Source organism: Amphiprion ocellaris, chromosome 10 (genome assembly GCF_022539595.1).
Source record: "Amphiprion ocellaris isolate individual 3 ecotype Okinawa chromosome 10, ASM2253959v1, whole genome shotgun sequence".
NCBI lineage: Eukaryota > Metazoa > Chordata > Actinopteri > Pomacentridae > Amphiprion > Amphiprion ocellaris.
The window spans coordinates 6,445,322-6,460,110 of NC_072775.1; the positions used below are offsets into that span (position 1 = coordinate 6,445,322).

Genomic DNA, 14,789 nt, shown 5'->3' on the forward strand with positions numbered 1-14,789 from the left:
TGTCCTGGCGCCTCTTGAGTCTTTTGTGGGTTCTGCAGCCACTGAGGAGTGACTACCTGGAATATAGCTTCTGTTGAAGAGTTACCAGTCTTGGTGAAGGTTGTGGCTTCTGAAGCTACTTGTGTTTTGTGTGTGTCCTGTAGCCACTGAGGGGTAGTGATTTACATGTTATGTCTTGTTGGAATTGTGTATTTTGAGGCACCAGTTTTATTTAGTTAATTATGTGCACTTGACACTCATTTGTATTGCATTAGTTTCTGTTGTTTGGTGTGAGTGTTGCTATTGTGTTTATATTTGATGAAGGAGTTTAGTAGTTCTGTTTTTGTTTAGCTGGTTTAAGGACTCTGTTAGTCTTTGTTTGGTTTTATTTGGGTCATGGATTTAGCAACATCCACCAGCCCAGTTTTCCTTTGTTTGGTCATGTTTGTTAACTTTGTCACTCAGCAATAAATTGCTTTTCCTAATTTATGACATCTGGTTATTTGTGTTACACCCAGCTGACCCTAACGGTTGAGTCGTAAGGGTAATTAATAAACATCAATGATTATATGGTAACCTCTTGCCCTGCAGACCCCTCAATAGTAAATTAAATCATAACAATCAAGCTGTTTGAAGAGAATTCTCAAATTATTTCTGTACACACTTATATTGCATTAGGGAGACTGGGCTGAATCAAACCACTGAGTTTTCATTATTTTATATTATTTATAGTGTATATTTTTGTATGTATTTGTGTTCACACTCCATCACTACTACTGGTTCGGCTGTTTGAAAATGACGGTTCTGTGTTTCCGTCGTTGACCGTTGGTCACCGTAACCCCGCCCCCAGCCCGTGACGTACTCACTTCCTAACTCTGGCCCAACAAAGAGTTGGTACCTGAAAAGCACCAGTTTTTGGAGCCTGGAGTCGGTTCTTAGGTGGTGGAAACACAAAGGACTAGTGCTAAGTCAGCACAGGCTTCGAACTAGCACTGGAAGCAGCTTGGTCGGAAAGGCGCCTATAGTGGATGGCGAAAATACACCGTTCCGTTGGTTGCCGAGGAAAAGGAAAAATGGCGGCTGTTATACGCTAGGGGGCGGTAATGCTTCACAAGCTCGGCGCTGTTTAAACCACACAAAGAAGAAGTCGTCGGGTCGGGAGGAAGCACCGTGTAGTGGTGCTCCAGCTCCTGACAGTCCACAGACCTGTTCGTTGTGAGCCGTTTGTTTCCTCCAGGCTTTGCCCCCACTGATGCAGCGCTCCGTAGCCCTGTCATCATCACTGTTCACAGCGGCCGAATGAATCAGACAGCACCGTTAGAGCACCACAGCCGATAGCGTTTAGAAATGGCAGATGAAATCGACTACAATATCGTGTTTCCAGATGCGGGGACATCGGGTGAGCCTTTATTTCATTGTGCTGAATGTTAACACCTCAGTTAGCTTAGCCTACTATGCTAACTCAGTCGCACAGAGACGCAGAGGAAAATGCAGTTGTGCTAACTGTTAGCTTAACTGTTTGAGTTAGTTTAGCCAAGCTGGACGTGGCTGCTGTGCTAACGCCTGCTGTATCGTGTGCCTTGTTTTCAGAGAGACACTGGCAGGGGACAAAGGAGCCAGTTGTGATCCTGTTGGGCTGGGCTGGCTGCAAAGACAAACACCTCTCCAAATACAGCTCCATCTACAACGAACAGGTTCTAACCACACATTTCACAGTCTAATCAGCTTTCTGTGTTGTCTCTTTAAGAGACGGTCCAACAAGCTATAGGAGACAAGTCAGAGCAGTCAGTTTAAAAATAAATAGTAAAAATGGCAATAAATTAAATGAAAAATTAGCTAGATTAGCACGCAACTCAAACAACAGGACTAGGCAGTTTGAAAGTTAAAGGACAAGACTGAGGGTTAAAATTAAAAGTCAAAAAAGTGGAGAATTAAAGAATTAGAGAGACGACATCACACCAAAGAACCAGGCAGCTATAAGTAAAATAAAACATGAGAGAACATCTAAAATAAACAGGACATAATATAGAATAAAACACTACAACTAATTAAAGCTCAAAGTAAACTTCACATAAAAGCAAGTCTATAAAAGTGGGTTTTAAGAAGTGATTTTGAAAGTGTTACTGACTCTGCAAGCCTTATCTCCTCACGCAGGTCATTCCAAAGTTGAGGGTCCTGATGGAGAACGCTCAGTCACCCTTAGATTTAAGCCGAGACTTTGGGACGACCGAAAGGGATCCACCAAATGTAGCTTGGGGCAAGACCCTGGTGAGCTTTGAAAGTGATCAGTAAAATCTATTCTAAAAACAGCAGGGAGCCAGTGGAGGGATGACAAAATAGGTGTGATGTGGTGGTGTCTGTTAAAACCAGTAAGAAGCCTAGCTGCTGTGTTTTGGAGAAATTGGAAGCAACAAAGGAGCTTTACAGGAATGCCAGAAAGGAGGGACAAATGTATGGACAAGTTTTTCCAGGTCTGGGTATGAGAGCATCGACTTTATCATATGTACTATTCACACAGGGTTAGTATTCCGTGGGGATCTCTGGTAATTTGTGAATTATCCCCCACGTATGTGTTTCTTGCAGCGCATTTACACGGGATAAGCAAAGTCTGTATTTTACTTGAGTTTACTGACGTTACAGCCCGGGTATGATGTCAAATCTGTGCATGTCACAACATCTGGTGGTGTTGTTGGTTTGTATTAGTCACGGCAACAGTAAATATGTCAAAGCAGCAATGTGACTGGAGAACAGTGGGCAGTATTGTCGGGATAACGGGCCATCAGAGCGTTTGTATTAAGCCTGTTGAAAGATGGGGCTAGAAACATTTTTCTAACACATGCTGCTGCGCATGTCATCCATCTCAATATCCTCCAAAATTTCCCTCTTCTTGTTGATCTGATTTTGCCATTTCTGTGAGTGGTCCATAGGCCTGTTGTGTATAGGCCTACTCCTGCATTTGTACCTAAAATGCTGTCAATAATTTCCACCACAGCCTCCATAATTCAACTGGGAAAAAGGTGCACCAAAAAAAAAAAAAAAAAAAAAAACCCCAGCTAAAATACCCCCCAGTCACCAGGATGCAAATTCACATGGGACTAGTACTATCAGAGGACGTCAGTGTTTGGTGAAATATGGTAGGTAATTTGCGGTGGAATTTTGACTTTACAAATTACAGACGTGGTGCATTCACACTGGATTAAGATCACAGACATCCTCTGCAATTATTCCAAATCACCATTGGTCCTGAGGTAATACTAGTCCCGTACGAATAGGGCTTTAGAGATTCTTTGGAGGAAGCAAGACTAGACAACTTTTTTTGATTTGGGGAGCGAAATTGAGGTCAGGGTCAAATAAAATGCTGAGGTTCCAGGCAACAGGCTTTACGTTGGCGGTGAGACTGCTGTTTTGGTTTGGAGGGTTAAAGAGTAATACTTCAGATTTAGATTTGTTTAGTTGACAAAGGTTCTGAGCCATCCAACGGTTAATGTTATTGAGATGGTTAAAAACAGCAGGTCTCAGTGGAATAGTAGTAGTAGAATAAATGCAGTTCACACATTTACACTTTATTTTTTTCCTTTCTGTATTTACTTTCTTTGCTTTTAGGGATGTGTCACGATCCGCTACACAGCTCCATTAAAGACCGTCTTCATCTCGGAGTCTTTTGGCTACAAAGAGCTGAGCAGCACCGCCCTCAAGCTGCTGGAGATCCTCTACGACTACGAGGTGGAGAACAGTCCCATTTTCTTTCATGTATTCAGTAACGGTGGCTTCATGCTGTACCGTTACATCGTCGAGCTGCTGCACAACGACAAACAGTTCAGTTCACTGCATGTGATCGGGGCTGTAGTGGACAGCGCCCCCGGTAGTGCGAATGTCCGCGGGGCCCTGCGTGCCCTGATGGCCACCTTAGGGCCAAAAATAAGTCCTGTTTTAAGGTATGTCCTCCTAGTGCTTTTTGCAGTGACTGTCGTCCTCCTGCGAATCGTCTTATACCCTCTGACCAAGTACATCCACAAGAACCACTACGACGCCGTGCAGGACAAGCCACCCTCCTGGCCTCATTTCTTCCTGTACTCCAGAGCCGACCTGACGATCAGACACCGGGACATCGAGTTCTTCATGAAGGCTGTAAAGCAGAAAGGCGTCCCCGTGGACAGTTTTGATTTTGTTTCCAGTCCCCATGTGGGCCATTACCGGGATTTCCCTGAGCAGTACGCTCTCAAGTGCCGCGAATTCCTGGTTTCCTGCATGAAGGAGTCGGAAGGGACTGAAATTAAAAAGAGACAGCATGTTCAAATGCAGTGAAACTTGAAGAGAAACTCAAGATTTTTAAGTCTTTTAAGATGCTGAAGAGAAGGTGACAGAAGTCAAACTTCCTTGTTTATTCTGCAGTGATCTGAAAATGGGGAATGAAAATTTGCCAGTTTCTGCAGTGATCCAGTTCAAGATCTTTGCGATGTTTTTTCGTCACTTAAAGGGAAAGTTCCACTGATGTGGTCGAGGTGTAATGCACTGAATCTGTGTCTTTAAAACCCACCATATGAAACACTGGAAGTCACATCCTGCTGAAGTTTGTGATTGAAAGGCTTAACCCTGCCTACTGAAATGTTTTTACAAGTTCTATACCACATGAAACTACATTATATAACAATTCCAATACAAACAGTCGCTATACTCCACAAGAACTTGAATCTTAAGTCCTTTAGGATAATTTAAATCGTATTTAATATTGCTGTGAAATGTGATGCATTGTAGGTTAGTAGTAGTGATGATTCTAAAACTGATGAGGCTCGTTAATCTGTATCTATGTATAAATTTAATATATATATATATATATATTTATGGTTTTAATCCCACGATTTTCTATAAAAAACAAGGGTTACCAGGGAGCTTGTAAAGAAGGCAGCTGTCAAATATGAAAATTAATGATTTTCTTCTCTATTAGAGGTCTAAAAGTGTTGCCTTACAGAGTTGATTCCTTTTTGTTTCTCTGTCCAAAAATTGTAGAATGCTCAGCCCTGCTATGTAATACAAAATTGATTTAGTTCAAAAAACAAAGAAGTGGGTAGACGATGAATGTATATGTCCAGCACAACTAATGTTTTTTAACTGATGTGCCTTCAATAAACCAGAATGCTTGTAGTGTCAGCTCGCTTATTTTATGACACGATTGTTCATTTCTTGCCGTATAAATTCCAGATCGTTGATACCATATCACTGAAATCATGTAACATTCAGATAAAAGAAAGTTAGTTGCCATAATCATGAGGTGTGGTGTGTCTTAAACCACTGCACTAACAGTGTGGGTTTGGAGAGAAGCTATTTGTTGTGTAAGTGACAGTAAAAAAAACAGAACATTCCTGATAATTTGACCTTTGTTCATCAGTTTTGTTGTGGCTCCACCACACACTGTGCCCAGACTTGGCATCTGTGGCAGCACAACACACAGTCATTGTTTCATAAAGCTTCCTTTAGCCCTTGTCCACACTAATTTAACTGTTTGGGACCTCTCATCTACATGCTATGTAGGTCATTAAATCTGAGATAACTAAACGCCTTTGATAGTCCAGGCTTTTAATGTATTGTGGTTTATGTTTATCTGTGTGGATGTGTACAGAGATCTTCCAAAACTGTTACACCTACATTCTCACAGTCTGTTCTGTATTTGTGAGGATGAGCTGAAAACAGGCTACACAGTGATTTGATGGTTAGCACTTTAGGCTTGTAGCTAGAAGATCCCCGGTTCGTGTCCCAACCTTCTCAGGATCTTTCTTTCTTTCTTTCTGCATGTTCTGTTGAATGCATGGGTTTTTCCGGGTTCCTCCCAAAGTCCAGAAACATGCTGAGGTTAATTGGTAACTGAATTGTCCGTAGGTGTGAATGTGAGTGCGTTGTTTGTCTCTGTATGTAGCCCTGTGATAGACTGGCGATGTATCCAGGGTGTCCCCTGTCTTCACCCTAAGTCAGCTGGGATAGACTCCAGCCCCCGTGACCCTAATGAGGATTAAGTGGTGTACAGATGATGGATGGATGAGCTAGAAACAGCAATGACTGGCAGACACCAGTGGCTTTACAGTTTAACTTGGCATTGTAGCACTAGTTCATCGGCACACAAGCCTTTGCATCTGCTGTTGTCGTTATTACTTGGTTGATCGTACCCAAAGTTTATAGTTAAATTAATGATGACTCATTCTGGCCAGCTTGTTAGAATGTTCCTGGTCCTATCTGTGTCCTTGTGTTTACGGAGATGTTTTGTAAAATGGTGGTCGTGTGAACAAACTTTTAGAAAACACAAATAGGAAAAATGTACATCTTAAATCATCCTTATTAGTGTGGACTACACTTTTAAAATGGATGAGCTTGTCTTCAGAGTTAAAGAAAGTCTTCTTCTTCACTGTTGCCCCAAAACATTATGAAAAATATGGTTATACAGGTTACGAGTCATTGGATATACGATTGAGTGATACTTAAATGTCCTAAAAATGGGGATGAAAGATGTATACTGAACAAACTGAATACTCCTCTGATTGCAGTAGTGTTCTCCTATGTTGTGCCATGGCGCCCTCTAGTGGTCCAGTGGTGCTAAAATTATTAATCTTTCAGAAATGTTACATTCAGCAGCCGAAATAGCCAATGGATTTAGTAGAACATCTTATTGTTTTCACATACTACATTCAACATACTATGTACTGGGATTTTTAACCCATTTGTTAAACATTTTATAGTCTGGTCACAATATGGTTCAATTCTAGAGATCTCATACACTTCTGTCCGTTAATTTGAGGCACATGAATTAAGAAGAGATGTGACACAAAAGATAACTGTACAAATAAAGAGCACCATATTCAGTGATTGAGTGAAATCTATTACAGACACTCCAGTATGGTTTGTATACTCTAGCTGTCTGTCATGACCTTTTTATATATCACTGGTGAGGGAAAGACTTGTACAAAGGTCCTACCAGCTACATGTCTGTCTCATATCGTACTGTTTCCTATTTGCATCAAACCTTATACCTCTTTAGAAACCCCAAGAACACATTTACTGTTCCACATTAATCTATTTTTCAAGCAATCTTTTTAAAAACAAACAAATGTTAAACTGTTTTATAGCTGTATTCATTTTGAGACGATCATCCAGACTTCCATAGGTTAACCCCACAAACTGATAAACATCTACTCTTCATGGCTTTTTAATATTTGTTACAACCCCGGCTCGGGGGGGGGGGGGAAGGGAAGCAACATAAACAGTTGTGGATGGTAAAAATCTAATTATTTATTACAGAAAAGGTTGAACAGAAAATGTGCAAAATACTATACAAACTGAGGCGGAACTGAGGAAGAGGGCTGGTGGGTGCTGCTCAAATCAAAGAAAACATCAAAACACAAAAAGAGTTCTCATAAGGAGAACTTAACGCTACCATCGCGGTGGACAAAAGAAAAACGGAACAAAAAGGCTCACTAAAGAGGAACTGGCAAAACAAAACTTACACAGGAGTCAGCACCCCTAATCCTGGTGAAACCTAGACAGAAGGAACTACCTGGAATGAAATGAGGCTGTATCAGTTTTTAATTCTAGGCCTGGCCCAATTCCTAGCACACACAGACAATCTTGCCTCGACCACACAGTAACACAAAACGGCACGCTGGAAGTCAGCTGCCCCGTTCAGTGGAACTGCCAACTCTTTTAAACGAGTTGGCAGTTTTCGGTTGGACAGCCTGGTAAGCGCCGCACCAATCACTGGGACTCCCGGCCGCAGCCACGCCTCCGTCGTCGTGGTCCAACCAGGGAGTGGGGATCACACAGCCCTATTTGCATAAGCCACAACATTTAGTTAACACACACACCCGGGGTAGGAGGCGCTGGACGTAACAATATTATAATCGCAGTTTCCAGTGTTGCTTCTGAACAGTTGCTGTATGTTCTCAGGGAGTAACTTATTGTTGGCTTTGAATATTATTTGTGCAGTTATAAATGTAACTAAACCCATACATTTCAAAGTATTTGTTTTGGAAAACAATACATTAGTGTGCTCATTATATCCCACATTACTATCCTTATAGCTTTTTTAGTAATATGTTTATTGCTTTAATAAACTTCCTCACTAGAGGGCTCAGTGAAGGGAAAACATCAGATAAAATCCAGCCTGCGCTCCCATCACGAGCCGTCAGGGACTGTTTGAAGAGCGAAGATCTGAAGTGGTCCAGCAGCGACGGTCGGTGAATGTCTAAAACATGTCAGATTTGACATTTGGAAGAGCGACTGGTTGGCATTTGTCTCCTCGCCAGGCCTGGTCCTGGCACTTCATGTATCACGAAGAGCTGCTTGAAGGAAAGAGAGAAAGAGGAAAGTTTACGTACGGCTGCAGACAGATGAACATCGCTGACTGGAGAGCTCATGAGACAGGAAGCTCTGATCCTGCTCATAGTCCATCAATGATAACAACTTTATTTATACTAGTGTAGCACTAAAAACACAGTTATTTTCCAGACAAAACAAACAGGACATGCAGAAGGATACTGAATGACCAGGTCTTTCCATCAATGGAGTTTTTCTTCCCTGATGTCATGGACATGTTCCAAGATGATGATGCCAGGATTCATGGGGTCACATTGTGAATGAGTGGATCAGGGAGCATGAGACGTCATTTTCACACATGGATTGTCCTCCACAGAGTCCAGACCTCAGTCCCACTGAGAATCTTGGAGATGTGCAGGAGAAGAATTTGGGCTTCGGTCTGACTCTCCCATCATCAATATAAGATCTTTGTGAAAAATGAATGCATCTGTAGACAGAAATAAATGCTGTGACATTGCAGAAGCTTATCAAAACCTTACCACAGCATACTCAAAGCTAAAGGCAGTCCAACAAAATATTATAGTGTGCGACTTTTTTGGGCCGGACAGTGTATAACAGTATATATAAACAAATCTATACAAATAGGTTTTAACTAGTTGAATGACAATGTGTGTGTTTGGTTTATGCCAGAAAAGACGGAGTGGGGAGTGTAGTTGTACCTCGAGTGTAAAAAATGTGCCTAAATGTGTGTGAATGACTTTTTGCAGTATTCTTGTGTTCTCGAGGTGCTGCCAACTTTGAGTTTGCTCTCGTACTGATTCACATCAACACCAGTTGCCGACTGTGTTACTGTGAGCTCATAAACATCTGATGTGGACGCAGCCAAACAAATGAGAAGAGCAGCATCTCGGTCAAACATGGTGGGTGGAATTACAACTTTGTCAAAGTAAATGACGTTATGAAAAAAGAGGAGCACAATGAGATTCTGTAGGAAAACATCAGGCCGTTTGAAGAAAACTTGGTCTTGGGCTGCATTAGATCTTCAGACAAGACAATGATCTGAAATATACGGTCAAAATGGTGAAAAATAGAGTCTAGAAGTGAATTCTTTTGAAAATCTGTGGAGGAACTGAAGACTAGAGCAATGGCAAAGAAGAATCCAACCTTAAAGACCCAGAGATCATCAAGAAGGAGGAGTGGAATGAAATCCCAGTGGAGACATGCAAAGAGCTCATTAGCATTCATAAGAGCTGTACTAAATAATCATACATTTTCTCTCTGATAACTGAAAAAATGTATGGTTATCTGTGTCACTGCTTTTTAGCAAAAATGTAAGAAAAACATAGAGATTGTTAAAAACGTTTCTCCCTTTGTGTCTTTTCTTACGTATCTATTTCCAGTCAGAAGAAACCTGGTCAAATAAAGATTCACTATGATTCAAATGTGGTGTGAGTGTGAATAGTAAACCTTCAAATATCCAGGAAGCAAATCCAAACACTGGCATGACTCCATTCATACAGTGGCAATAATGTTCCTGAAGAGGGCAGCATTGACTCACAGTTTCCATCATGCAACTTCTCAATGAGGCCTCAACTGAACATCAAGAAGACTATGACCAGGCTCAGCTGTGTTTTATTCTAGGTTCCTGAGGGGTAAAAGCTGTGAGATGCTCCCAAAAGAACCTCAGTGTCCATGTCTGAACTTCTGGAAACTGGAAAAAAGTGGAAAGTTGTGTGCCAGAAAAACAATTCTGCAGGTGACATCAGTTTCCTAAAATCCTACATCCTATGTTCTTGTAAATTTCCAGCGCTACAAATGAGACTAAACGGGGAAATAAAAGCTCCAAATTAAAAGTCTTTTCAGCCAATAGTGGGAAGTGAAGGCCAGAGAAAGGAGAGAATAGCTGGGAACGAGTGGATGAGAGCGAAACGTCATAACACATCCTCCCCCCTTTTCAGAAACGCGCTGAAAGAAGAAATTACCCCATGGAAGTTAATGAAGTCTCACAAGTTGATGAGGGGAAAATTGCGGCGAAGAGGGGTCAGCGCTTTCTCTTTAGCCTTTCCTTCTTCCGCGGAAAATGGCTGCGGTCAAGATCCATACTTTTAGAGGACGCTGAGCACTCCAACGCAGAGATGGAGTGAGAGAGATGAGGGGGGGAGCGCACCAAGATTAATGGTATTAAGTGGTAGCACTTGGCAATGCGGTAACATATCGTCTACGTTCTCTATTCCGGGCTGATAGTTTCACAGACCTTGGCTTTACACATTGACTTTTAGCTGTGATTTACTGGATTCAAATAATCAGGGCGGCTTTTCATCATCACAAGACCCCTCGAGCGTCTTCGCTCTGGAGTCACATCAATACCGGTTTTATCTGGAAATGCGATCAACACCTTAAAACTGGTTCATGTTGGTTATCACGCAGAGCCACAAAACTGAACTTTGTCTCAGAAATCCGGCAACGTTTTTTCTTCTCTCTCCCTTCGGTTTAATGTCACTTGGAATTGAAGGGAAATGTTTGTGTTTATGTACATGTTGACATTTTGGTTGCTGCCATGTGAACCTGCTTTCTAGATCATTGCATGGGGATGTGCAGTATTTTATCTGACAGGAACACACACACACACACACACACACACACACTGTAGAAGATATTATCTAATGGCAAAATCTCTGTGCCTTCCTGTCTGCTGATTTGGACTGATTTTGTATAATGTTTGACATTTTGATTTTTTACGTCTGACATACTGTGATTTTCTGGCCAATGATAATGATGACTTTCTATTCTTTTTCCCCCCACAGGGCTGCAAGAACATGTTGAGAAAGTGCGACATTTGCAGCAATGGGAGCTCATATTTCTTCACCGTTTCTTTTCTCAAGCTAAATTTTGAGTTATTTTGATAGATTATTGGGCTCTTCTTTCACACATCCGCCATCACGTCCTCTCAGGTGTGTCATGCTGTCTTTTCCACGCGCTTTTCCCTCTCGCTCCACGGGACCAGCCTTGTGATCAAGTTGAGCGGGGAGCCGACGAGAAGTCACTCAAGTCGCCCTCTCTTCCCTCTAATGAGCAAAGTGTCCCGTGGAAGCCAGGTCCGAGACAGCATGGGAGCTCCAACACACACGCACACACACACACACCAACACACACACGCACGCACGCACACACGCGCACACACGCACACACACACACACATACAGAGGACTAAATGCTTCATGAGTGCACACAAACACCTTCAATGGGATGAAATCCAGAGGTTTAGGACCAAAGTCCCGTCTGCCTTTGAGTAACTTTAAAAGGTCTCATGGTGTTTGGATTTGAAGAATGAAGAGAAAACCGGTGTGTGTGTGTGTGTGTGTGTGTGTGTGTGTGTGTGTGTGTGTGTGTGTGTGTGTGTGTGTGTCTGCTCGTACGCATGTGTGGTTTGGGAAGGGAATCGGCTTGTTGGACCAGACAGGGAGCCGTCATCAAAATCTCCCCTGGTCTATCTCAGCCCCTCAGCCCTCTACTTAACACCAAAAGAGGCAAAAAAAAAAAAAAAAAAAAAAGCGATGGAATGTAAGATAAAGACAGGGAAAAAGACAGGGGAGATGCAGAGGGGAGCTGGAGATGGAGAGTGAGAGGAACAGCGGTGTAGAAACCCCTCAGCATGTGTGCAGCCTCTCTCCCATTGTACAGTGCAGCAGGCTGCCTCTCTCAGCCTATTCAAAGCGAGTGTGTGTTCCTGAAGGTAGTGTGTGTGTGTGTGTGTGTGTGTGCATGTGTGTGCGTGTGTTTCTTCACAGATGTCCTTGAACAGAACCCCCTCGGCTCTGCGGATCCCTGCTGCCACTGGAGAACATTTGACAAGCAGCAGGCTCTTGTTAGAGCGCTGTCAAATTAAAGGTGTGTGTGTGTAGGTCTGAGGAAGTGTGTGTGCGTGTGTGTGTGTGTGTGTGTGTGCGTTTCAGAGGCTCTATTCAGAGCGCTGTCAAATTAAAAGTACCAAACAAACTGTGCGTGTCACACAGACAGGCCAAGTCCCGTGTATGATGGCGGTGGTAGGCCTATAGGGCTGCTTTGTCTGTGTTTGTGTGTGTGGTAAAAATGTGTGTGTGTGCATGTGTGTGAGAGAAAAAAAAAGACTTGGATTTTGCAGCAGGCATCTTTTTTTTTTACATGCACTTTTTACTTGTTTGCAATAAATAAATACACCCATGCAGTGTTGAGGTGTGTCTAAAAGTGAAATATATTCTGTCACACACCCAACAGACTGAAGACTCTTCGAATGATTTTACATGATTATACAAAAATATGAGCAATTTATTACTTTGCACAACCGAAAACAAACACATCCCAATCAAATATCATCTACTGACCTCAATGAAAAATATATAAAAACAACAAATGCGCTTCATTTTATAAAACATGGAGCTGGCCGCAATGAATATCACATGATAAACGATGATTGCATTGCAAACAAAAGCTGCAGATCTCCTGCAGGTAGTGGACACACACAGATTTATATACAGACAGGCTTTATGTATGGACTCTGCATCATTTATGGGATTTCCAACTGTGTGTTTGTGGTGTGTGGGAGCTTCACATACTGTTTGAACACTTAAAAGGATTCACAAGACAAGAAAAATCCTCCAAGGTCAGGGCACTTTGTTGGCTGTCGCATATTTAAGAAATTGGTTTTGCCATAAAGATATAGTACACATACATGCTGGGGTGATTGGTGATCGTGCATTGGCCGTATATGTGATTGTGAGCATATGTCGTTGTTCTTTTTCAGACCGGTGAGCTGTCCGGGGTGTTTCTACCTCTTGTCCAATGTCAGCAGCGACCCTCTACAGGATAAAGTGTGTATAGACAATGGATGGAAGTCAGTGGTTGAGACTCCATAGGGGGAAGTAAGAGAAATCTGAGTAGCTGCAGTGTCTAACAGAATAGAAAAATCTTGTTCATTCTACATATTTAACTCTGATCTTTGCCTCTTTGTGTTTAGGCATCTGGGAATTATTCACATAATAATAATCGTGCATTTGTGAGACTGCTATGTCGTCCATTCCCAGTTTTCAGCTATCAAATGCCTACAACAAATACTTGTAGAGATTTAAAGGTGTAAATACAAAAAATATTAATCAGCCTGATATGACTGGTGCCATAGAAAGGACCCAAATGGAAACAGATGGCAGGCTGTCAAGGCCTCTTCCTTTTATGTCTTTGGCACTGTGCCGCTTTTACAGGAATCCACTTCTTGACTCGCATGTTTTAAAAATGCAAACACAATAGCCGTTGATTCTGTTGCCTTCATTTGGCCGATTTATTCTCATTTTAGGCAGGAGAGCAAACATTTCTGTGTCTAATGTGAGGTCAAAGACTGTTCTGATGACCAGTTCTAGATGTTTTCCTGAATAAACTGAGAACCAGTCCCACCGATCACCTGATCATCATGTTATTAATTACAATAAATCAAAAGATAATTACTCAGAGTATTATTAGACTTAGTATAAAGTAGACACAAGTCAACTTGGAAACCTGAACCCCCAAAAATGACACAAAAAATTCACATCTTGACAAATAAAATGACCTTATCTTAACATAAAGAGTGGGAGAAGTGCAAAACACCGACCAACTTGGTGTAAAATTATGCTTTTTTGAACAGTTTACAACTTCAGATGTTGATCTTCTAGTAAGCAACTTCTTTAAAATCTTTTGAGCAGAGCCATGCTAACGTTTTTCCATTTGCAGTCTTAATACTAAACTAAGCTAAATGAGCACAAGTTGAATCTGCTACATCCAGGTATAAAGGTGGTATTTAATTTCTCATCAAACTCTCTGCAAGAAAGCAAATGAGCTTATTAAAAAAGAAAAAAGAAAGATATTTTCAGAGCTCATACAGCAGTATTACCAGTACGCTGCATGTTTGTTTGCACGCTTAAAGCGTGCATATCATAATGCTGTTACCCTACAGAGGCTGTGTTAGTGTTTTAACTTTGCCTCCATTAGCAAAATGTTATGATTTATGCAGTTGCTGCAATATCTTTAGAAGTTTTTTTTTCCCTTTATCTTGTAGCCTGGGAAGCCGATTCATCTTAAAGAGTGATGAGGGGAGGTTGCTCTCTATGCAAAACGCATTAAAGCTAAATGAGGAGTCTATTACTCAAATCTGGCTGATAATCCGTTAGCTAAAGACCCCTGGCCGCTAACTAAGTAGATTAAGATATGTCATTGCCACCGGGACCAGGATGACAACAGTACACCTACTTATGTTCTCACACACACGCACACACACACACACACACTGACATGCAACACCTTGCTGAGTGTGTTGTGTACAAGATCTGCACAACACATCTGGACAAAGTGTTGGTCAGTTAATCCCAGACTTCCTCAAACACACACACACCCACACACACACACCCACACACACACACACACACACACACACACACACACACACACACACACACACACACACACACACACACACACACACACACACACACACACAGCGACTTATC

At 41.9% G+C, this 14,789-nt stretch overlaps 1 protein-coding gene across 1 annotated transcript; it reads left to right on the forward strand.

Moving 5' to 3' along the window:
- The first annotated feature begins 868 nt into the window (after positions 1-868).
- tmem53 (transmembrane protein 53) lies at positions 869-5,127 on the forward strand. Its single transcript, XM_023272859.3, has 3 exons — positions 869-1,378; positions 1,570-1,673; positions 3,583-5,127. The coding sequence occupies exons 1-3, from the start codon at positions 1,327-1,329 to the stop codon at positions 4,282-4,284; spliced, it is 858 nt and encodes a 285-aa protein (XP_023128627.1). The 5' UTR covers positions 869-1,326; the 3' UTR covers positions 4,285-5,127.
- Positions 5,128-14,789: the final 9,662 nt, after the last annotated feature.